The 23,346-nt window shown below is 38.4% G+C and overlaps 1 protein-coding gene across 1 annotated transcript; it reads right to left on the bottom strand.

The window, feature by feature from the left end:
- Nucleotides 1-182: 182 nt before the first annotated feature.
- On the bottom strand, nt 183-13,836 carry FAM98A (family with sequence similarity 98 member A). Its single transcript, XM_079109969.1, has 8 exons — nt 13,679-13,836; nt 10,566-10,714; nt 8,057-8,191; nt 4,399-4,583; nt 3,207-3,287; nt 2,542-2,658; nt 2,087-2,254; nt 183-2,000 (listed from the first exon to the last, which is right to left on the bottom strand). Exons 1-8 carry the CDS (start codon nt 13,729-13,731, stop codon nt 1,335-1,337), a joined length of 1,554 nt encoding a protein of 517 aa, XP_078966095.1. The 5' UTR covers nt 13,732-13,836; the 3' UTR covers nt 183-1,334.
- Between the last annotated feature and the right edge of the window lie 9,510 nt (nt 13,837-23,346).

The raw sequence follows: 23,346 nt of genomic DNA, 5'->3' as shown, positions 1-23,346 counted from the left end.
AATTTGTAAATGACCATTTTGCCATTTATTGAGGGTTTTAGGATAAGTGTGACCTTTTACTTAACTACGTTTTAAGGAAATACTCAAGGATCTTTGGGAACAAAAGCCATAGCTTATAAGCTTGACACAAGTATCCAGAATTTTTAGTTTCCAAAAGTAGCCAAAATAAAACTCAAACCAAAGAGAGAACATACAGATACTTTATTGCTCACCTTTCACACAAAGCACACCTCCAGCCATTTTCTTTCACAGCTTGACAATGTTTATGTATACAAAAACCCAGCAAGAAGCATCATGGCATGTAGATTTCAGTAAAGGAGAATGTAAAACATCAACTCAGCCAGGCTTTTGTTTTCTGCAGCAATAATAAAGGGCCTCCTGCACTAAGCAAAATCTATCTTACTTTGTAGTGCATTTCTTCCATTACAAAAAAGTCTCCTGCCTGAAGCAAACTAACTTGTATTTGCTGAGCCAGTGGTATTAACTCGTGCATAAAACAAATTTTGGTTTGCTATTTTTTCTAGCAGACTTCAAGTAAAAACAAGGTTGAACGAGGAACTTGTTTTGGATGGATGCAGGTCAGTTTGAGTTGCTATACTTAACTAAATGCCTAAATGTACTATAGGTTCACAACTTAGTTTGCTTTTATAGTCTTTATGGAATTTGGCCGTGTTCAAGGTTTTCAGAGTTGAGCATATGGTACAGTATTCCATCAAATGAATAAGGCTACTGAATGTGCTGTCTGCAGAAGAGCTCATTTAATAGGAACTGACCTAACGGGTCTATCGTGAAGCAAATGTGGCACAACTTCTCTGAATAAAATGCCAGTTGGGGCAGAATTGTGCTCGGAAAATAGGCATTACAATATTTTACACAAAACACATATAAATGGTTGTTAATATGAGGAAGGTTTCCTAGTAGTAAATCTAAAAAAGTCTAGGTGAATCCTCATTTTTTTCAAAACTGCATATTGAAAACTACTTTATTCAAGTAATTTCTTCAAAAAAGTATGCATGTTCTGACTGTGGAATTAGTCTACTGGTCAATTAAAGGCAATTTTAATTACCTTTTAAAAACTTTTTTCATAGAAAGGAGAGATGTTGCATGTGTTTCTCAAATGAACAGCATTATGTAAGTCCATTAAACAACAACAACAACAACAACAACAACAAAAAAAACCAGAATCAAAGGAAGACCTACAATGTTTATGCCAAGCAGGAATCTGCCTGCTGCCACCTGTGGTCTCACGTTAAATCAAAACAGATACTGGATTCAGGATTCTGAAACTATGTTTCTATTATTTGAGCTCTAGCAAAATATAAGGTTCTGTAGCCTCAACTAGTATAATGTCTTCCCTGTCCAAATCCAGAATGATTATACTGATAGCCTCCATGCTGGAAGTGCTGTTCAAACTGACCCCCCTGGTGGTAAGTCTGGCTCCCCCTTCCTCCCCACCCGCCTCCCTGGCCTCCACGACCACCACGGCCTCCGCGACCGCCTCTCCCACCACGACCACCACCTCGATCACTGTGGTGCCCGCCATCTTGGTATCTATTGTCCTGCTGGTATCCACCACCCTGGTATCCACTTCCTGTGTATGAAGATGTTTGGAAGCCACTATAACCACCTCCTTGATAGCCACTACTGTGGCCACCATGATAGCCACCTGGCTGGAAACCTGAATCTCGATAACCACCATCTTGGTAGCCACCTCCTCCTCCACTCCCACCATCTGTCCAGCCTCCTTGATGCTTATTTCCTCTTCCTCCCCCTCGGCCACCATGGTCATAGCCACCACGTCCACCTCTCCCTCCTCCTTGTTCATGACTTCCGCGTCCACCATAAGAGGAATGTTCATAACCACCTCTCCCTCCTCCTCCTCGGCCTCCTGCTTGCTGCTGGGGGCCATCTTGCCTTTTCTGCCATGGTGGCATCTCTGGGGGTGGAGGTTCAATTTCATTGGGTCTACCACCTCTGTCAGGCACTCTGCCCATCAACACCTATGGAATAAGAAAGATATTTTAAAGTATCTCACTTCATCAAGAGATAAATGTATCTGAAAGAAAATTAAAGGTACTCTAATCACCTTATTGATGGCACAGGCAGTCTTTTCTCTAATGGAACCACTGCTTGTCCTTAAAATCTTTGACAAGTCTTGCCTTGCAGCCAAAAGATGAGCAACAGAAATAGTGCTTTTAGGAGACAAGACTGAACGTTTTGGCTGGTAAACCTTGGCTAATTTTTCGGTCTGACTCTGTTGAAAGAAAAGTGTTCAAAGACAAATATCAATTTTCAGAACAACATAACAAACTACTCATATTAAGTAAGTCAAAGATCTGATATTTACTAGATTCCAGGTGGTAGGAAAAGTTACATACTCACCACTGCTCCTACCTAGTCAAGACTTACCTTGTACAAATATAGCTGTCAGACTTGCTGATACAGTAGGAGTGAAGGTGAAGTCAAGGGTGGGGTAGGGTCCGTCCCTTTAGGGATCATGTCTATAAATACTATGCTGTTTTAAATTATTTAATTGTGTACCTTAGCTCTGTCAGACCAGCCAAAGGACTGAACAGTGACATCCAAACGTTTTATTAGCAGCTTTCTCCGAACTTCATATTCATTAGCTATGGCTTGGTTAATTGCTTCTATCTTTTCCTGAAGTAAAATTAAAAAGATCAGTTAGAACTTAAATCCACTTGACCATGTGTTCCTAAAACAGACACTGTACTGTATCTGTCTCCCTTGTACTGGAATCTCCAGTAGTTAACACACATAGTCCTTTCTACCTGGTAATACATTAATAGTTACTGAAATAACTGGCAAAAAGTTGCTAAGTCTTAAAATATAATGAAGATTATGTAAAGTACAAAATTCTTGTTTAGCTTTCTCATAATTCATTGTGTGAAACTCTGCCCAATGAAGTTTTTGGCTTGAATCCATTTGGTGATTAGAAGTATACATCATACTGAAATTCAATTTATTTTACTCAGCTTGTGAAATATTTACAAATTATCAGATAAGTACTACCAATCTTACATAGAATTATTTTGCATAAATATTGAGATTCACAAAAATGATTCTAAGGATGTCCATCTAGAAAACCATGTATTAGGAAACAACTTAGAAAGCACAAAATATAAGTGCTCACACAAAAGTCGTGGAACAGATGGTTCCTTACAGTTTACCCAAGGATCCCTACTTACCCAGTGGGCTGGTCCCATTGGCTTCTTCAATAAAGGCTTTCCCACATGATTAGGTGGAACTTTTGCTAATGTTTCCTTTAACTGACAAAAACATAAATAAATAAATAAATCTAAAAGTAAAACATATCTTCCCAATTCCCATCATATCTTGTCATCAAAAGAAGATTCCTGACAGAGGCAAAGATGGAGGATGTTTTGAAACGCAAATGTAAAGACCCATGAGAAACACTCACTTGTCCCATTCCTCACGAGTCTACAGAAGCATGAATCCTTCACTGGACCTAGAACAGTGCCTGACAACAGTGGGCCCTCAATGAGCATTTGCTGAATGAATGAATGAACACAGAAAAATATGGACTAGATACACTACTGCACCCCTGTAGCATTCAGTCAAATCTGTGCATCATGGTGTCGATTTACTCCACTCTGCAAATGTACCAATTCTCAGAGTCCAGCAGATATGCATATAAGGAAAAACTCTGCTACCACAGATAACATTCTCTTTTACTCATTAATTTTTTGTTAAAATTGCTTGTTCCTAATCAATTACATAAAATAATGTATGTAACTGGTGGTATGAAAACAATTCCAACTTATTTCACATACTAGACTGTCAGCAGTCAATAAATCTAGTTTGCTAATTATATTGCCTGTGACTGTCTCCTGCTGTAACAGTAGCACTGCATCGTTTTCAGAGACATTGCACGGGTTGCAAAGCCAGAAATATCTACTACCTGGCCCTTAAAGAAAAAGTTTGCCGACCCAAATATATAAGACCCAAAGTGACTGGATTAAACAAATACTAACATCCTTTTCAGTCCAGTCAATGAGGTAGGGTGGCATCATTTAATAATAAGGATCTTAAAAATTAATCGTGTAAAAGTTCAATGACAAAATTTTATAAAGAACTTATATCTTAATTCTTTTTACATTACACTAGCTTATTTCAGCTCATAAACCAAGGAGTCAAGTTTCCTTTTTGAAAAAGAAACATGCTAATGTTTTTTAAAATGTTAAAATACTAATTTCTCTTTAAGGCATCTAGGATTTAAAACCCAAAACTCATTTAGTAACAATTACTTAAGAATATGCACATTAGGTTCCCATTAAGAGAAATAAACTTAATGTTTCATTTCAAACAAATGTAGGACTATGCCTTTAATACACTACAATCTGGTACTAAAGGTCTTACTTTTTTTTCAATCCCGCTGAAGAATTGGAACATAGTTATATTGGCTGGAGGTTTGGACATTCCTAGAGCAATACATATGCCTTTCAACTCTTGAAAGACCTCACTACCGCCTCCTTCTTGAGCTTTTTTTGGAGGAGCATTCACACAGAGCATTCTGGCAGCTTCTAGTTCTGAGATGAGGTATGCTGAAGTAAACAAAATAAGATTTCAAATGAGATACAGCTATAGTTAATAGTCATAAGTCTGGAGTCACAACTCTATAGACCTAATGATATGTAACTTTTAAAGCTGCAAGAATGGATAAAAATAAGAAAGGAAAACCATTTTTACCTGCAAATGACATAACATAGAAACTGGTTATGTAATTCAGGTATTTCACCAATATATAATGCTTAAAAATCAATTCAAAAGTAAGCAATTCTTTTTTGAAACCAAAGGATCAAGAGAGATCACATCTAGAGATTTGGATTCTTGCATTCTACTGTTATGGAACCTCCAGAACAGGGGTTGGCATCCGTTAAACAATTTGTCAAAAGCGATTGGTGGCCAATTTTTAGTGTTAAGAAAAAAAAAATATATACACACACACACACACACACAAATATACATATATGTAATGTGTGTGTATGTGTATGTACTTTAACTTTTCCCCACTTGTGAACACCAGTGATATAACTACCTCACTCTCCTGTCTCCCAATAGTGACAAGTCTAGAACAGTTAACTGTTTAACGTGTGGGAGAAGTAGGAAAGCACCAACTCCCCAGAGTTCCTTTCCTTGGGTGTCCTCATGCTACCTCTGGCTGCTGAAGAAAGCCCTCCTCCATCTCTGCCCTCCTCAGGGTGCTCTTTCCCTTATGTTTCTCACCTTGCTACTCCCAAACAACAAAACTTCAAATCATTTTTTGGCAGAATTCCCTTTGTGTCAATATCCCCTTGAGTGTTGGTTTTAGCCAGGTACAATGAGGGCCACAGTCTGTTTCAGGCAATTCAACTGAAGGTACAAATATTAAATTCCATTCCCTTAAACTTCCCAAGGACATTTCAATTTTTATAAAAGACATTAAAAATCATTTGACTCTTAGACTTTCAGGTTATGTGGCAAAGTGAGATCCTTCTAAGAGAGTAGTTTTAGATAAAGACATTTTCTAGGCCCTAAGACCTATGGGAAGTACGAAACACTGTTCAGTTTGAATATCTCATTTACTACCCTCGAGGTGTAAGGTTAGGAGCATAAGGGGACCATAATTTGGCAAATCATTTCTGAAAAGCTGCCAACTCCTGTTTTAAAACAATAAACACAGCTAAGTTTCTGCAAAGGTCATTCTAAATAGGTTTGATAAAAATCTTAATGTGTTTCATATAGCAATCTGTACTTATGTGTTAAAACATCCAAACAGTAAAACCCAGAATTATGAAAATAAACACTGCTGTTGTTACGGGTTTTACTAGCACATTGGTACACTCATTATATTGTCTGTGGCTGCTTTCCTGCTGCAACAGCAGAGCTGCATAGTTTTCACAGAGGCAGCGCACTGGTTGCACAAATATTTACTACCTGGCCCTTTAAGAAAAAGTTTGCCAACCCTTGTTCTAGAAAATCACATACTATATGATTTTAAAAAAAGGTTCTCTTAATTTGGGACTACAAAGTTCACATATTCACAAAATTAGTTCACCAATATATTTACCATGAAAAAATTTTAACTGTGACTGATGTGTTCAAAAGGAAAGGCATTAGAGATATTACAAAAAAAAAAACAAACCAGAGATTATCTCTTCTAATGATCTAGTTAAGAATAAAGACATACTCTCGCAAAATATGACTGACTCTTCATCTATGAGAAACTATGATCTGACTTAACTTACCTATGGGAAACAATCTGAGGACCACAAAAGGTCAAGGAATAGCCAAAACTGAGTCCTTATCCTGACACATGAGTTTTTCTACCTCTCAAAGCCTATTCTATTTCACTAACAGTTCTCATGATGTTCACTTGTTCTTCCCCCAAAATATAATATGATAAAGGATTCAATTTGGGAGGCAAGGGTGCTGGAAGTAGGATTATAGCATCAAGATATGACAGCTGATGCTTGCAAAGATGAGAAATAGTTACACAGAGCAGCCATGAGTATGTGTACAAAAAGGTGGAATGAAAGAGTTTACAAACCAAGAACATTTTAGAAAGGGGAAACAGCAGAGGCAAAGACAGAGGGAAATAGTGTGCCATGTATGAAACTTTAAAAAGTGAATAACCTTTGGCTGATTTAGTCATTTAGTTGAGAAGCAAACAGCTGGATAGTCTTGAAAAGCTTTTGAGGTGATAGCACATTAAAAATAAAGTCTATAATTATGACCCTGAGTCCAAAATAATTTCGTTGCAATCTGCTTAAAAAATGGGAAAGAGAGAAAAACAGTTTATAAAGATTTACATTCAAAATGGGTTCCATAAGCATCAGTGCTAAAAAGTTAAACCCTGAGATTTTTGGAAGAATGAGCAATTCAGGGTCATTACTAGGTATTCCACATAGTTGTTACCTTCCTGCATAGATTAATATATTCTGTCAAATACTATTGATAAGAATAAATGATGTACAGAGGGAGTTAGCTGAATACACAGCTGTTGAGCCAATTATGGAATTATACAACTTGAAGGATACTAAATGAAAGTGTAAGAGACATATGCAGCAACATCATTACCTAAAGCAATACCTACCCTCATGTGCATACTCCCCAAATAATAATCACTAGACCAAGGGGAAGTTAAGAAAGGGATTCTGGAATAATTTAGTGCCCAAATATAATGGTTATGAGCAACTTTTTAAAAAATTTAATCTTCAAAAGTGCAGTTTTATAATATTTCAAAGACCATAGTAAAATTACAAACACTTCAAAAAATCCTCTGAATAGTGTTTGTCATAATGAGAACTTAATAATCAATTAACCAAAGCTTGTTTAAATGTGTTTTAGAATCATATAAAAATTCTAAGTTAAAATTATTGGTTTGTTTATTGCAAAGTCTACACAAGGCAATAAAATTTGTAAGTCTCTTTACTATTCTTCATGGTGAAAAGACAAACAATTGTTAGTATAGTTAAAAAAAAAAAGATGGAAGGAAAGAACTTTTCATAAAATTTTTCTTCCCAGAATAAGTACAGGAACCATCTAAGTGTTATTCCATAATCATTACAAATAAAATCAACCCCCCCCCAATAATTGCCAAACCACAAAGACACATCAATAAGATAAATTATTTTAAATAATTATATTAACTCTATCTAGTAAATGCTTACTCGTCTCAAAGAATTAAAAAGAAAAACTATTTCCACACTATCTCCCCAGTCTACTTAAAAATGTATACAATGCAAAAATTTAATGACCACACACTTGAACATTCCAGCATACCACTGATCACATCAGATGAAACAAAACAGTTTAAGAACCACCAACGGTGAAATAATAAAAAAGCATCAGTTATAAAATCACAATGCTACCAATGCACATGCACACCATTAGATCCTAAATTGGAAATTTAAGGACACTGTTTAAAATAAATAGTATTAGAATTATATTCATAACAAAATAAAAGAACCAGTTTATTAGTCATGAAAAACAGAAATAGAAAAAAATAACTACATTCTAATAGCCATGAACTTACTGAGCAAAAGGAGGCAGTTTTTCTGTATGAGAAGGCGCTTGGTCACATCCCCAGAGGTCAGTGAAAGATATGGGCAGTTCATCTCCCCTAGTAGCCCACTCACCTCAAGCTGGAATTCTTCAGCCTCACTTGGACCTTTTCAAGAATTAAAATAATCTTATTTAATAATACTGATTGTTTTTCCATTAGCATAACAATTGCATATAAAAAACTGAAATTTTAATAGGCTTTTCCAAACAAGCTCCTTTCCCTTCTACTTTATTCTTTCTTATACTACTGAAAATTTCTTACATATAGCTATTAGGTTATTCCCTTATTTGACAATCTTTAATGGCTTCTAATTTATACCTCATCTAATCTAATTTTTTTAGATTGCCTTTAATGAATCTTCACAGCTATTTATCTTTGCCTTTCCCAGATCATTTGATTATCATCCTCTACTTACCACTTCCTCAAATAATCCCTCTATTTGTGCCAGGTCATCTCCTCACTATCCCAGGGAAGGTCAGTCTCATGTGCCTGTTTAAGCCCTCATTTATTTCCTGTCACTGATATGCCTGCTACTCTCTTCTCCTCCAGCAAATTCCACTTAGCCAAAAGCCCAGTGGTCTTGCTCCTTGACAAAACTTTCTCTAAGTACTGTTGCTCTCCCTGTAAAACACATAGGGAAGCATTTAATTACTGTACTATCTCCAGTTTTTTCATTTGTACCTAATATTTCTAGTTAGACTAAATTTGAAGGCAGCAAGCATAACTTATAGTTCATATTTCTATAATGTGTAAAAAGGTAAATAGTAAAAAGGTTTTGGGTAAGCCAAAGGGTGGGGGGACTTTCTTCTGTATTATTTTGATGGGTCTCCATTCAGTAACAAAGATGAGTAGAAATTAAACTTTGAGTTATTTGACCCTAGTTCATTTTCTCATCTATACAACAAGGATTGTATTATCAATGTTTTGCAAACTGTGATTTGCAAATGTTAGGGTTCCACGATGCTCTTTTAGAGGCATCTGGGGAGATTAGGTGGTAACACAGGAAGACTGCATTATCAGTGTTTTGTCAGCTGTGATCTATGAAGCCTAGAGTTCCAAAGAGGTCCTTCACAGTCAACTAGCAAGGATCCGGAGAAAGAGTTATGCTAAAAGTACCCCCTCTCCATGTCAAGCAGAACAGCTATACTTTTTCACCTGTTCTATGTGTTAGTTTCTATATAATGTACCACTTAAACAAAGGGGCTGCAAGTTTAAAAATAGTTGTCTGGTACTGGTGTTTTCAAAGGTTCTTAAAATCTCTCGACATGTTAGGTCAAGAGGTAGAACAGTACTGTAGCTAAGAACAAGGGTCTCTGAACTTGACTTTGCTGAGGGTGAGTCCTGGTTTTGCCTCTCACAGGTTGTGTGACATTTAAACAATGTATTTAACTTCTTTGAGCTTTTGTGTTGAAATGTATGAGTAATCAAACCTGCCCCACCGGGCAGCCCTGAGGTTTAATTGAGTTAACATATGTCAAGTGCTTAGAACACAGTTGAGTACAAAGAACCCAAGCTCTGCTATTGTCACATAAGACTTTCCTTAATCATTAGAATTGGTCAGACTCCCTGGGGGTATAGTTCAGTGGTAAACTCCCTGCTTACCAAACCCACAGCCCTGTGCTCCATCCCCAGAAAACACATATTCACAAATGAGAAGTGGATGCAACTAACATGTCTACATTAAACACTAACATGCAAGTGAGTAAACTCTTCAAAATGGGATTATGTGGGGCAAAAGGGATTGTGGGAATTGTTTTTCCTAAGGGCAGATTAACAGGTGGGCATTTTTGTTTGTTTACTTATTATAGGTTTACCTATGGCAAGAAGGAACCAGATGGTGGAGTGTCAGGTTCCAAGTTTTTGTCTCTTCTGCAGAGTTGACACACTAGTGCTCAAGAGATGACAAAACTGACAAATATAAAATAGCTCTCAGCCCTATAAATCTAGTGGTGTTGGATCTGTTTTTGATGTATCTAATGATACATTCCTATGATAAAGTTTCTTGACTAAGCAGTTTCCTTCCTCACTAGCACAGCAGAATTACAATGCATTTATTTTACATGATATAATGTGCTTCCGGAATCTAGTAGTCCAAAAGGAAAAAAAAAAAAAAAAAAATCCCAATTTCTAGTTCAAGTAAACAATTCAGGATCTCACAATTCACATTTTGCAAAAAATGGAAAGATCATATATTCCACACTTGTGTTCTCCATTTCTCTGTACTACAGTAACAGGGTCTTTTTCAGTCTCCACCATTTTTTTTTTTTAAACTATATGATTACATTCTGTTTTTTAAGCTTTTGAATCATCTTATCTCTAAAAATTATGGAAAGAAGAAAAAAGTATATTGGCTCTGTAACAAAAATTTTCTTTACAGTTACAAAAAAACCTGAAATTTAGGCTTTAGTATTAATAATGTTCAATTGACAATAGCAATTTTATGTTTATACTTTACACTGCTATGTAAATGTTTACTTACTATTAGTTGCTTGCACATTTTCCTCTAGTTTACAGAGCACTCTTAATTCAGATACCAGCCAAGCACAGAGTTTGGTAAACTCGGGGGAACTGGCTCCAGCAGAGACTGCTTGAGATAGTGCGCCATCATCCAACAATGGGCCCTTGTAACTGATGAATAAGAAATTATACTTCAGAAGAATCCCCCAATAGATTATAGGTAAAATAATATATGTATTATTTATATAATTAATAATAATTTAAAAAGGTAAATTACGATGACCAATTTCTAAACTTCCAAATATAAACAAAACAGAACTGTACTGAAACATAAAAATAAGCCGAAGGGTAACTGCATTTCAATCCTTGAAAATATATGTGAATTTTTAACAGAACCACATCTACTACTAAATTATGTCAACTTTTGTACATTTACTGAAAGCTCTAATTTTAGAAAGGTTTACTTTCTTACTGTTAAAAAATATTAAAACCAATTAACCAATTAAAACCAATTAACAATATTAAAGCTCTAATTTTAGAAAGGTTTATTTTCTTACTGTTAAGAAATATTAAAACTACTTAAACCAGAAATACTTTAGAAATAAAGCTTAAGTTATCTATGCTAGAATTTTTTTCTGGAAATCAATTAGGTTAAATTTTTAGTGACTTCCTTCAAAAACTTTTAAATTAATCTCCCCCAAAAAAACTTTCTAATTAATCAATTAAACGTTTATTTTCTTTTTCTGTACTTAATGATGGCTAAAGTTAGTAAGACAGCCAGGCATGGTGGCAAGTGCCTATAATCCCAGCTACTTGGAATCTAAGGCAGGAAGATTCCAAGTTCGACACCAGCCTCAGGAACTTAGTGAGATGCTGTCTTAAAAAATAAAAAGGGCTGGGGATGTATCTTAGTGGTAGAGCACCCCTAGGTTCAATCCCTATTACCACAAAAATAAATAAATAAATAAGATTAGTAAAACAGCTAGGCATGGTGGCACATGCTTGTAATCCCAGATATTGGAGGGCTCAGGCAGGAGGATCACAAGTTCAAGATCGGCAACAGCAACTCAGGGGGACTCTGTTTCAAAATAAAAATTTTAAAAGAGGGCTAGGGGTACAGCTGAAGGGTAGAGTGCTCTTGCATTCAATTCCCAGTACCATTTAAAAAAAAAAAATGAGATGCCAGGAGTGGTGGCATGTGCCTATAATCCCATTGACTCAGAAGGCTGAGGCAGGATTCCAAGTTCAAAGTCAGTTTCAATAATTTTAGTAAGACCTGTCTCAAAAAAGCAGGGGGGGTGGGGCTCAGGATGTAGATTAGTGATATGCCCCTGGGTTCAATCCTTAGTGCAAAAAAAAAAAAAAAAAAAAAGAAAGAAAGAAAAAGGATTATTGAAATTATACATAATCTGGCATGTAGAATGAAAAATCACTCATTAGTAGATACTTGATGAAGAGACTGGGCCTAGAAATTTCTTGTGTGTCACATTTAGACTTTATTAACTTATTCAACAAGTAGTTACTGAATTCCTACTATGTGCCAAATTAGAGATAAAAAGAGAGTCATTCAACTCAACACTTTTCACTAAATTAAAAGGACATGTCAATCAATTAAGGGTAAATTTTAACATGTGAATCACCAAATTAAGTTAAAACTTATAACAGTTCTCAGAAAAAATCCCATGGTTTGCATTACAACCTAATTATTTACTTGACTACATTTATTACAGTAATAATTACTTTTATAGTACCCAAGAGGAAAAAATAAAACATACTTAAAAACATAGGTAAAAGAACAATGTGAAGAAATTGCATCCAAAGCCAACTCTGACCTGAGCTTTATTCATATGGAACAATTACACTTAAAGAAGGCCTGCCTGCCTCCTCTCAGTCCATTCCTTCAACACTTAACCTCAAGCATCACTTATGCCCTAGTGAAAGAAATAAGCCCTTCAAGTCTGGAACATTCACGAACATTTAGATCAAGTGTCAAAGAAAAGAACAATGGTAATTCTCTTTGGCAAAGACAGATAAATACCACCGCTACTTTTCCAAAAGATTTCTACTAAAACAGCAAATTATTTAAATGGGCAGACTTTGAAAACACTCAAGGTGTGTTTTCCTAAAGAAAGGTTTCTCTTAAAGGTTTCTATGTCATGGAAAAGCCAAAAGGAATGTTTTGACATGTTTACCTATAAACATAACTACCTAAATTTGTACTTTTTTCTTTTTCTTTTCTTTCTTTCTTTTTTTTTTTTTTTTTTTTTTTTTTGACACAGTACCTGTAAGCAAATACTGAATCACACAATTTGTTTCTGCAACCATATTTAGCCCCAGAGGTTCCAAGTTCTCAAATTTAATAGAGTAAATTGATCTGGGTGACCCAGTGAGATAAGAAGCCCTATTTCCAAGCTTCTAGATATGATGAATTATGACTGGGTAACTGTTAAGAGGAGGAGAGAGAAAATGCAAACAAATATGCCGGTTCTTGGTGGCTGAAGATGAGCCCTAAAGAGGCTCAAGGAGGCAGGGTCGGAGTCAGAGGAAACTGCCAGTCGTTCCAAACCTGGTGATAGGTTTGGTGCACAGCTGAGCAGGCTGGAGGAACGCAAGCAGAGCCCAACATGTGCCTTAGCGAAGCCTAGGTGCACGCAGAGAATGACTGGGCAAAGGAGATTTTTTTTTTTTTTTTTTTTTTTTTTGAGAGAAGTGGGGTGGGGTAGAAGCAGGCCCAAAGCAGGAGCGGGAAATCTGGAGGGCAAGTAGGAAAACTGAATCAACTTTGGCAACCTTTAGAGTGGGGGCAGTGCAGAAGGATGGGAGCAAGCAGAGAAGCTCGGGGAGTGGGGGTGGCGAGAACCAAAGCCCAGACAATGACACGCATGACTGACAAACGCTGCGGGCAACTCGGCTATAGGGAGCACCCGGCAAGCCTAGGGGCGTCGGGGCTGGCGGGCCCGAGCCGGCGGGGAAGGCAGTGGACGTGGCTTTGGGGGTCCTGGGGCCCCAGGGAAGCTACAGCAGGAGCCACGGGGTGCGGCGTGGAGAGGCAGGTGTCTCAGACTGGGGCGCAGAAGGAGTTCCCGGGGGGTCAGCAGTGTGGGGTTTGGGAGACCCGTGCCCTGGCAGTCTTACCCTAGATCTTCCAACGACTCCAAGATGTCAGTCTCCATGAGGTCACACTCCATGCTACTGTGGTATTCAAATTTCCGAGTCGTCAGGCTCCCCTCTTCGCCGGCAACGCGTACACTCGCGCATGCGCTCTCTCCCCGGAACTTCCAAATCGACAGCTGGCGCCTCAGCCTCTGCACTGCGCATGTCCCGAGCGTGCGCAAGCCGCTGGGACCCGCCTGCCGCCCCGCCCCCACCGGCTAAAGGCTTGCCGGGCTGCAGAGGTCTGCACATGCGTACTACTGAATGGCGAAGTCGGCCGCCCCAAGAAGGGCAGGAGAGACTGGCTGCGTGGCAGCTGGGCCTGGGACGCGGCGATGGGGAGCGCTCTAAACCCTCCTTGTACGCATGTACACATCTTGGGCGAGGCGGGAGGGGGCGGGGCTCGAAGGTGGGGCTTGTCGGGGGTGGGGCTTGTCGGGGGTGGTTCTTATGATTAGGTTGGGTGTTGGCGGTGGATCCCAATCGGCAAACCAGGGAGTAAAACCCAGTGAAACTCTGCAGCTTGCGGGCGTGTTCCAGTTTTAACTGTGGGTGGTGGAGAAAGGGGAAATTTGTGCATTCTGGACCTATTGCCCAGGACAGGGGTAACCGGGCCAAGCACCGACGTGGACGGATTACATGCTGTTTGATTTCCTTGTCTAGAGTAGGTGAATTCCAGACTTAGAGAGGAACCGGCTTTCCTTTCACAAGATTGTAATCAGAGAGTTGTCATATCCTCCTTCTTGAGCCTCTTCCAGACGTTAAGCATCATATTCTAAGGGGAAAAAAGGGATTAGCTCCACATTAAATACAATAAAATATATTAAACTACATGCAGTTTAGACAGTGAATAAACTTTAGCTGCAATGTCATTGCTTTTGACATTATTTTGCCTGAGTGTAACCTTTGGTTCACGATGGGGTTTTTTGACAATTGAGTGTATACCTAGAAGTTATTGGAAAATGAGAGAAAAAAAAAAGTTTCTACATATGTCTAGTAGAAAGTTACATTCAATTATAAGTTGGCATAACATTGTATTATGTAGCCATTTAAAGTTTTCAAATTGCTTACCAGATTTTATTTTGTAGTCCTCAAAATATTTTCACATCTAATGTATAAAGTTCCCTATCTTCAGCAATATATATTTTTGTTCCTTTATTTTGCATCATCTGAAGTGGGGGAAAGTTATGTACTGACTGTGTGCTTACCTTGGTGTTACCACCTTGACCCACACGATGCAGTCCTCACAGGCTGTTGTAACAATTAACTTGCATTTTATAAATGAGACTTCTAAAGCTCAGTGGTCTGTCAAAATCTTAAGGCCTTTAAGTAGGAACTGGATTTTGAGACTAAGATATATCTGAATCCTTACTTTTTCTTACTTGACTATTAAAAAAAAGGATTATACTGGGAATGAAGCTGAAGTGGTAGAGTGCTTACCTAGCGTGTACAGGATCTTGGATTCAATCACCAGACCCTCAAAAAACAAAAACAAACATAATAATAAAATCAAATAAAGATTTATAAGCAAGATGTAGAAAGATAGGAAAATTTAGATGAGTTTAAGCTTGTATATATTGTATATATATATTATTTACAATAACAATAAAAATGGAAATAGAATTTCCATAAAATGAAAATTTTTATTGTAGAGTGTTAAAAATACTAAACAAAAAATAGACCTTAATAGAAAATCAATTTTGAGAAAAAAAAGTTTAAGTCTTGACTCTATTTTTTTAGACAAGAGTTCTTGCTATGCTGCCCACAGTGACCTCAAACTCACAATCGTCCTGTCTCAGTCTCCCAGGTAGCTGATAGTACAGTTGAGCCGCTGTGCTTGGCTTAACTTAAAAAGAAAAAAAACATTATTTTTCAGTATTGGGGATGGAACCCAGGGGCCCTATACCACTGAGCAACATCTCCAGCCCTTTAATTTTGAGAAGGGGGTCTTGCTAAATTACTGAAGCTGGTCTCAAACTTGCAGTCCTCTTGCTTCAGCCTCCCAAGTTACTGGAATTGCAGATTTGAGCCACCGCACCAGACTATTGACTCACTTTTTGGTGTAAGCTGTAACACAATATTAATGAAGGAACAACTGATGACTTCCTTCAATTTTTTTAGTCTTCTTTTTCTAATTCAAACTGTAAGCTTAAATAGAGTTGCTGATATGAGATTTTTATAGATATTATTTAAATAATTCTTTTTTTCTTTATGTCAATTATTTCCAACTGTGCTGTCCAAGAATTCAGATTTGTATGTCACTCTCCCTGTTCGGAAACTTTAAAAAATTTTTTTAAAATTCGTTCTAATTAGTTATATATGACAGTGGAATGCATTTATGCATTTTGATAAATAATACATAAATGGAGTATAATTTCTCATTTTTCCGATTGTACATGTTATAGGATCACATCAGTCACGCAGTCATATATGTACATAAGGTAATAAGTCTGTTCATTCTACTATACTTCCTATCCCCATATTATTTAAGTAATTCTATAAAGACCTTTTCTGCAATAAAAAATAATGCCTTTAAATACTACTTTTTCAAAATTGTCATCATTTCCATGGAACTACTAGGACTCTTTCGCATTTTATTGAAATTTGATTGAACAGACATCTAAGATTTAAAAATTTCCTTTCTTAAAGAATAGTCACTTCTTTCTGAAGAATAGTCACTTCCATTTTTAGTGAATTTGCCTTTAGAATGACCCTCCAACATGGAGAAAATAAGACCATAGAATAATAAACACTTCAAACTTGATTGAGTTCTTGTTCTCCTAGCAAAGCAGCCTAGTTTTTATGTTCTGCCAACCCATGAATCAGGCACAAAGCAAACCAAATAGACACTGGTTTAATTTGCAGGTAATAAAAATGTATTACACTTTAGTCCAAATATAGACTAGTATTCACACCAGACCAAGAGTTGTATTTCATTTGGTCTAATAATGTAAATAATTTTGAGTCAACCTTTGAAAGTTTGGAGATTTTTTTTTCTAAAAAAAATCTTGATTTCCGGCTTTTTAAAAAACACACATATGTATTTTTATTGCCAATAGATCTTTTATTTTACTTACTTAATATATGTTGCTGAGTATCAAACCCAGGGCCTCACACATTCCAGGCAAGTGCTCTACCACTGAGTCACAACTCCAGACCCTTCAGGCTTTTTTGAAAAAAAAAAAAGAAAGGAAAAAAAAAAAAAAACAAAAACTTTTTAGCTGGCTTGGTACCACTAGGTCCTTGCTGCCATAATAGCACTGATTGGCTTGTGTTATACTATTAGGCTGACCCTTCCAGACTGAGCATGAATCTACCAGTTCCTTTTGGCTTCTAGATCCTACCACTTACAATATATCATATGCATGTACACCCAATGATATACTTCACCTTCTATGCACTTGAGATCTCCAGTCCCTTCTCATCTTTTACTTAAGTATGCTGATCACTTCTACCTTGTCTCCCACAGGCATCTCCTCCATTCTCCTCTGCCCTATCTGGTCACATTTGATTAGCCCACCAATACACCTTGCCCTTTCATGCCTATGTATTCCCCCATTTAAAATAATTAATTTTACACCTACTATACCACATAGCATGTTTAAACACTGACATGTAACTACCTAATAAAATAAAGCAAAGACAAAATTATCTTATTAGAAACAAGATACACAAACATTACTTTACTTTAATAATTTGAAAAAGTATTCATGAAACAATTTGTAGTGTAATTTTAATAGACAGATAAAACCTTTACCCAGACATAACTATCCTAAATTGTTTATTAGGTATGCATTTTACAAACATTATGTTAATGGTAACGAAGATGCTTGAGACTATCAAATCTTTTCCAAACTGCACAGCAAGAACTGTTAAGGTGCAAAGACCTGCCGTGAAACTGAGGCTGCATTGGAGATCCGCTCTTCAAATCTTGATTCTTAGAGTTATGCCAGAAAGAGTTCAGACCATATTGGTCAAGGTGCCAGGCATGAGTTTATTAGGAGAGATAAGAAAGGGAGAAAGGGAACACTCTCAAAGGAAAAGATTGGATCCTCTTGGAGAGGAGTCAGACGCTATGCCCTGTCTGCCCTCCAGTTTTACTGGGGGTCTCAGGGAACTTTCTAGAGAGTCCCATCCAAGTCCACCTCTCGACTCTGGACTGAAAGCAGGATGACATCAAACTTTCAAGTCCCCACTGTGCATGAGAACTCTAGGTTACTTTGGTCCATGCTAACAGGTTCTCATTGGAACCTGTTTTTACAGGTTTTATGGTTAGGGGGAAATATCCTTATCTCCCTGAGTTTTGGGATCTGGTCTGTGTAAGGGTCGCAGAAATTTCCCCCCTTTAGGGTAATTCGTGTTCTTTTTTTCTCAGCATTTTGGGTCTCCTTTTCTCCCTCAGGTAACAGATTGTTTGCTGAGGAATGTAACACATCCTATCAACTTAAGCCAGGCAGGGCTACAGGTAAATCACTTTTTTAAAAAAGAAAGTATGTGGGGTTCACAGTGGCCCCATAGCTTCATGTTCCCCCTGCTCACATCTGTCTGTTTTCTATCAGAATCACCAGTGTTTTGCAGATGTTAGCCTACACATCCGTTTGTGCTTGTGGAATGCTTTGGGATCCTCTGGGTATCAGGGTTTCTGATAGCTCTATGGAATGGATCAATGAGGATAACCGTAGAGAATTCATACCTGAAATCTTCACAAACCCCATAAGAATTTAGAAATTTAAGAGGCCCAGAGTGGCATCCAGCTCATTCCTTGGCAGCAGACTGAAGGCTTCAAGCAAATTTAAGCCAGTTAACACCATGATTATCAGGCTTGGTATAGGTTGCTCCCTTAGGAACTCGGTGTTTGCCGCTGGCAGATTGCACGCAGACCCTATTTATGACAGAATTACATGACCTTGTATCTCAGTCTGTATGATTTGTTGAGCCAGGCAGAGTGGGGAACATTCCCTGCCCAACTCCAGGCACAGAAAGCTGGTGATCTGCCAGCAGCAGACCCTCAGAAGAAAGCACCCAGCATAGACTGCTTCTTCCTCCACAGATCCTGGATGTGCTTGTGTGTACCCATCTTGGCTTACCTGATGTCTGCTGCCAGACCTCCTCCGTAATTCTCTACAAATTGTTTTCTCTGCCTGGAATCCCCTTTCTTGCATTCTCTGCGTGGCAGATTCCTTTGCTCAATCTTTAGACTTCAGTTTGGAAGAAACCTCCTCTGATTGACTTGAGCCCTCATCTTATACCTCTCAAAGCCTCCTTGACACTTTGGCACAGGCAGCTCTAGTGTGTAGCCCCACCCTTTGCTCTCTGTGCTGCTTTGCTCACCTGCCACTCTGTCCCCAAGGCCCAGCTCAGATGCACAGATTAAAATTAAATCTCTCTTCTGGATTTCTAAGGTAGTGGTGCCCAAACTCAACTGCTTATTATAGTCATCTGGTGGACTTAACACAGATTCATGGGTCCTGACACTGATAAGCCTATTGGCATTTCTGGGGTTGGATTTAAGAATCTCTATTTTTTAAAACTACTTCACATGATTTCACAATTTGTCCATCATCATTTTCCACTTAGCGCTTTATTTAATGTCGCTTATGTCATATATTCTGATCTCCTCTCTAGTTGTAAAAACATGCCCATCCTACATATTGCCCACTACATTGATGTGTACACAATAGGCATGAAAATGTTGATTAGTTGATTGACAAGAAAATATTCCCTTTCTCCTGAATTTTGCTTTCTTCTGAAAGAATGAAGTGATTCTTTGTAGAGAATAAATAAGGATACAATAATGAATTATGCTCAGAGCCCTTGGATCATCCTGGAACTCAGTCAATGTCTATTTAAAACTGACTATTCTTGTAGAATGAGATGTTCTTTGCCAACTTAGATTGTTATTGGCAACTTTGTCTCTCATACTAGTGAAGTTTATTGCATGTGTGGAGTGTGGGAGTTAGAGTCCTCAAGGAGAATTTTTGAGCTCTCCACCCTCATGAGAATCACAGCATTGTGGAAAGCTCTCTCCTCATCCCCGGCGCAATTTAATAAGAAGGACATGGTTTTGAGAAGAAGGAAAAAAAGTTTATTGCTTGGCAGAAAAGGAGAAGCACAGGGGACTCCTGTCCTAGTGGCTGTGATTCTGCCCCTGCAGGAGAACAGAAGGTTTTAAAGAAGCTCTTCAAAGGCTGCATTCCAGGTGAGCCCTGATGGTGTGTTGAAATTCACTTGTTAATTTGGGAGATAGTCATTTCCTAGATCTTCTGGTGGCATCTCCTTCCCATGGTGGGTGTGTGCTCGAGGACAGAAAACAGCTTAGGATGGGAAAAGGTGATCTTGTGCCATGCCCTCAGGTTGGAGAGGAGGAGCAGGAGAAGGGGAAAAGAAAAAGTCTCTTAAAATAAGCAACAGAGCTGCATGGGCTATATTCAAAAGGTGCAGTGGCCACTTTTACAATGGGAGATGTTACTCGTTAGTAGTGTGCTGTGAACAAAAAAGGGTTAAAGCTGAATAAAGGCTGTGAATTGCTGTCTTACTGGATAGTTTGTGAATATGACCGTGATGATTAGATAAATTAACTAATGGCTAATTCTGAATACTCTCAGCAAATCTTAGCTTCCAGTTCTTAGTAACAATTATAGACTTAATTTTTCTTCATTATCATAATAGGATCATTGTTTGCAAACACAATAGAGGTAAGAAGAAAAAATATTTTTAAGCAGGAATAATTATATTCAAATTTCTGTTGTTAGGCTGATTGTGTTTCAAAAAAACTTGAATAAAGTCACCAATATTTATCTCTGAAGAGATCATTCTAGGCCAGTCCTTCTTTTCAACTTCTGAGACAGAATTAAGCCCCTGGCCCTTTGTACATAATAATGAACCATTCTTTCCTCTGCCATTTAGAAGGCCAGCTGTCTTCTTGGAAGAAATAGCAAGAGTCTCTGATCTTTTTCTGCAGGGTTCAAGTCTCTGTCATGATTGAGAAAGGCTAAATTATCTAGAGTCCAGTGGTTTTCAAACTTTGCATCTGAATTACCTGGAGGTTTCAAAAACAGAGGGCTGGGGAAATAGCTCAGTTGGTAATGCTTGCCTCACAAGCACAAGGCCTGGGGTTCAATCCCCAGCACGACAAAAACAACAACAACAACAACAACAAAAAAAAAAAAACCAGAGTGTCAGCTCTATCCCCAAGAGGTTCTGATTCAGTAGGTGGTATAAGGGCAAGAATCTGCATTTCTCATAAGTCCCAGGTTTTGCTAATGAACAGCTCCTCTCCCTGGTCTAGGAACTATAATTTGAGAGCCACTAATCTAGACCAACTCTTATATTGTTTTAGAAAACTTGTGTCAATCGGTAAGAAATCTGTTTTCTTTCCATCTTGACTCAGTATATTTGGGCACACAGAATTACACACCTGCACACACAAACAACTGAAACAGTTTCATGAATCAACACATGCCCCTTGCTATGTGCTGTTCACTATGATTTTTTTCTACTCTCTCCCATTTATTAAAAATGTTGATTGATTGCCTAGCATGTGTAAGATCTTGGGTTCAGTCTCCAGAACCACCAAAAAAAGAAAAAAAAAAAAAAAAGGAAGAAAGTTTGTTATGATCAATTAAATCAGCTCCTAGGTAACTAATAAGTTGTGAGCAGCAGTATGAAAAACTTCACAAGGCAGTCTCAAAATCTTTTTCAGCTTTAGCCTTTCACCCTATAATGTAACCAGTTGTCTTAACAGATGATATACAAGAGGACCCCCAGCAGAAGAGCCAGAGATGACCTCCCTCAAAGGATTCAGACACATCTGGGGAGGCTAGTGGGAAGGTGTTTGGAACCAAATGAAGAAAACCTGGAACTGAAGAATTGCTTCAGCTTCTTTCAGCAGTGAAAGAGCAATGGCCAGGCATTTAACCAGATTCAGTAGAGAACTCACCCTGCGCCATGCTTGGTGATGCACACCTATACTACCAGCTACTTGGGAGGCTGAGGCATAAGGATTGCAAGTTCAAGGGAAGCCTAAACATTTAGTGAGACCTTGTCTCAAAATAAGATAAAAAAGACCGGGGGATGTAGCTCAGTGGTAGAGAGCTCACCTACCACATGCAAGGCCCTGGGTTCAATGACCAGCACTACAAAACTCATCCTGAGCAAAAAGCTTGACCCTGCAAAGCTAATCAGCGACACTGATTTAGGCTTGTCTAGAGGGAGCAGTTCTAAGCATTCTATAGGGAAATGATACTTAAGTAGAAATTCTGGGCTGGCACAAAGAAAATTGGACCTAATTCCTACCGTAGTTTTATAGTTTCGATCAGAAATCTCTCCTAAAATTTCATGCGTTGAAGGCATGGTCCCCAATGCAGCAGTGTTCAGAGGTGGGACCTTTGGAAGGCGATTGGATCATGAGGCTTCTAACTTCATCAATGGATTACTTCATTGATGGATTCATAATTTAATGGGCTATTATTGGATTCATAGTTTAATGACTATTGGAGGTGGCTGAAACTTAGGAAGTGGGGCCTAATTATAGGAAGTAGTTTACTGCTTGGCTGAGGATTCTTCTGCTTAATTTGGATAGAAATCATAAATAGGCAAAGTGCAGCTCCCTCAGTGTTAGCAGCTCTGGGCTTTGAATGCCAGCTGCTTTCAGCTCTTAGAGTCAGCTGTCTTCCTCACTGTACCCCTGGCCGCTGAAACTGGTGACTCTGGAACTTTTCCAGCAGCCAGAGATAGTGGCTCCAGCATTAGGCCATCATTTCCTACCACTCTCGGACTGTTAGCCACTCTCAGTGTTACCAACCCTGGCTGCAGTCCTCTTTTAGGGATAGCAGCATCAGTGTTACCAACTCAGTACAAATGGCCTCGCCTGCTCTATTCAATACTAAAACCAAAAAGAGGTGAAATAAAATGCATCTGAAACAGGTTTTGTTAGGACTGATATTACGGTGAATGGGGAAGCAATACAGGACTGTTCTGATAAGGGCAGGGGGAAGGCTTTTATATAGAAACACAAGTGGGCTCATACATGCACAGTATTTGTCAAGGGTAGAAGAAGGGCTCTTGCTGACGGAGAAAAGGACAACTGAAGAGATTGCAGAGGGGTGAAGTCATTCAGAGAGGCTGTGGGGCACAGGCATCTGGAATGGACCCAAGACCGAAGCTACCACAGCCAAAGCAAAAGTCTTCAAGCAGCCAAGAAGCATTTGAAATAGCCGTTGCTATCCAAAATGGAAGAAAAAAACAATTTTAATAGTACCCCTTAGGGAGTATTGGGCCACCTTCTGTCTCACTTGGGGGAACACCCTTGAATACTATATATTGTCCTTACCCCTTCTTCTCTCTCTGATTCCTGGATGAAACAAGGTAAGCAGCTGTGCTCCACTATGCCTTTCTGCCATGATGCTCTGTCTCACCACAGATCCAGAAACAATGGAGTCAGCTGACCATGGACTGAAAGCTCTGAAACCGTGAGCCAAAATAAATTTGTTTATCTCAGGTTTTTTATGTAAGTGGTGGGAAGTGACTAACACATGTAGGAAAGGGAGGATAAAGAAGAACTGTAAAGAAAAAATATTTGAGACAGAGGTGGTGGCACCTGCCCATAATCCTAGTTACTCATAAATCTGAGACAGAGGACCACAAGTTTG

Source organism: Sciurus vulgaris (genome assembly GCF_902686455.1).
Source record: "Sciurus vulgaris genome assembly, chromosome: 14".
NCBI lineage: Eukaryota > Metazoa > Chordata > Mammalia > Rodentia > Sciuridae > Sciurus > Sciurus vulgaris.
The sequence above is the reverse complement of the archived record's forward strand: the minus strand, read 5'-3'. Positions and strand labels throughout refer to the sequence as shown.

Excerpts from the sequence above, each read along its gene's own strand:
- FAM98A (XM_079109969.1), bottom strand. The coding sequence starts at position 13,731 with ATGGAGTGTGACCTCATGGAGACTGACATCTTGGAGTCGTTGGAAGAT. Across the intron at positions 4,584-8,056 it reads AAACTGCCTCCTTTTGCTCA|CATACCTCATCTCAGAACTA; the intron begins GTAAGTTCATGG and ends TGTTTACTTCAG. Across the intron at positions 2,659-3,206 it reads CAATGGGACCAGCCCACTGG|GAAAAGATAGAAGCAATTAA; the intron begins GTAAGTAGGGAT and ends ATTTTACTTCAG.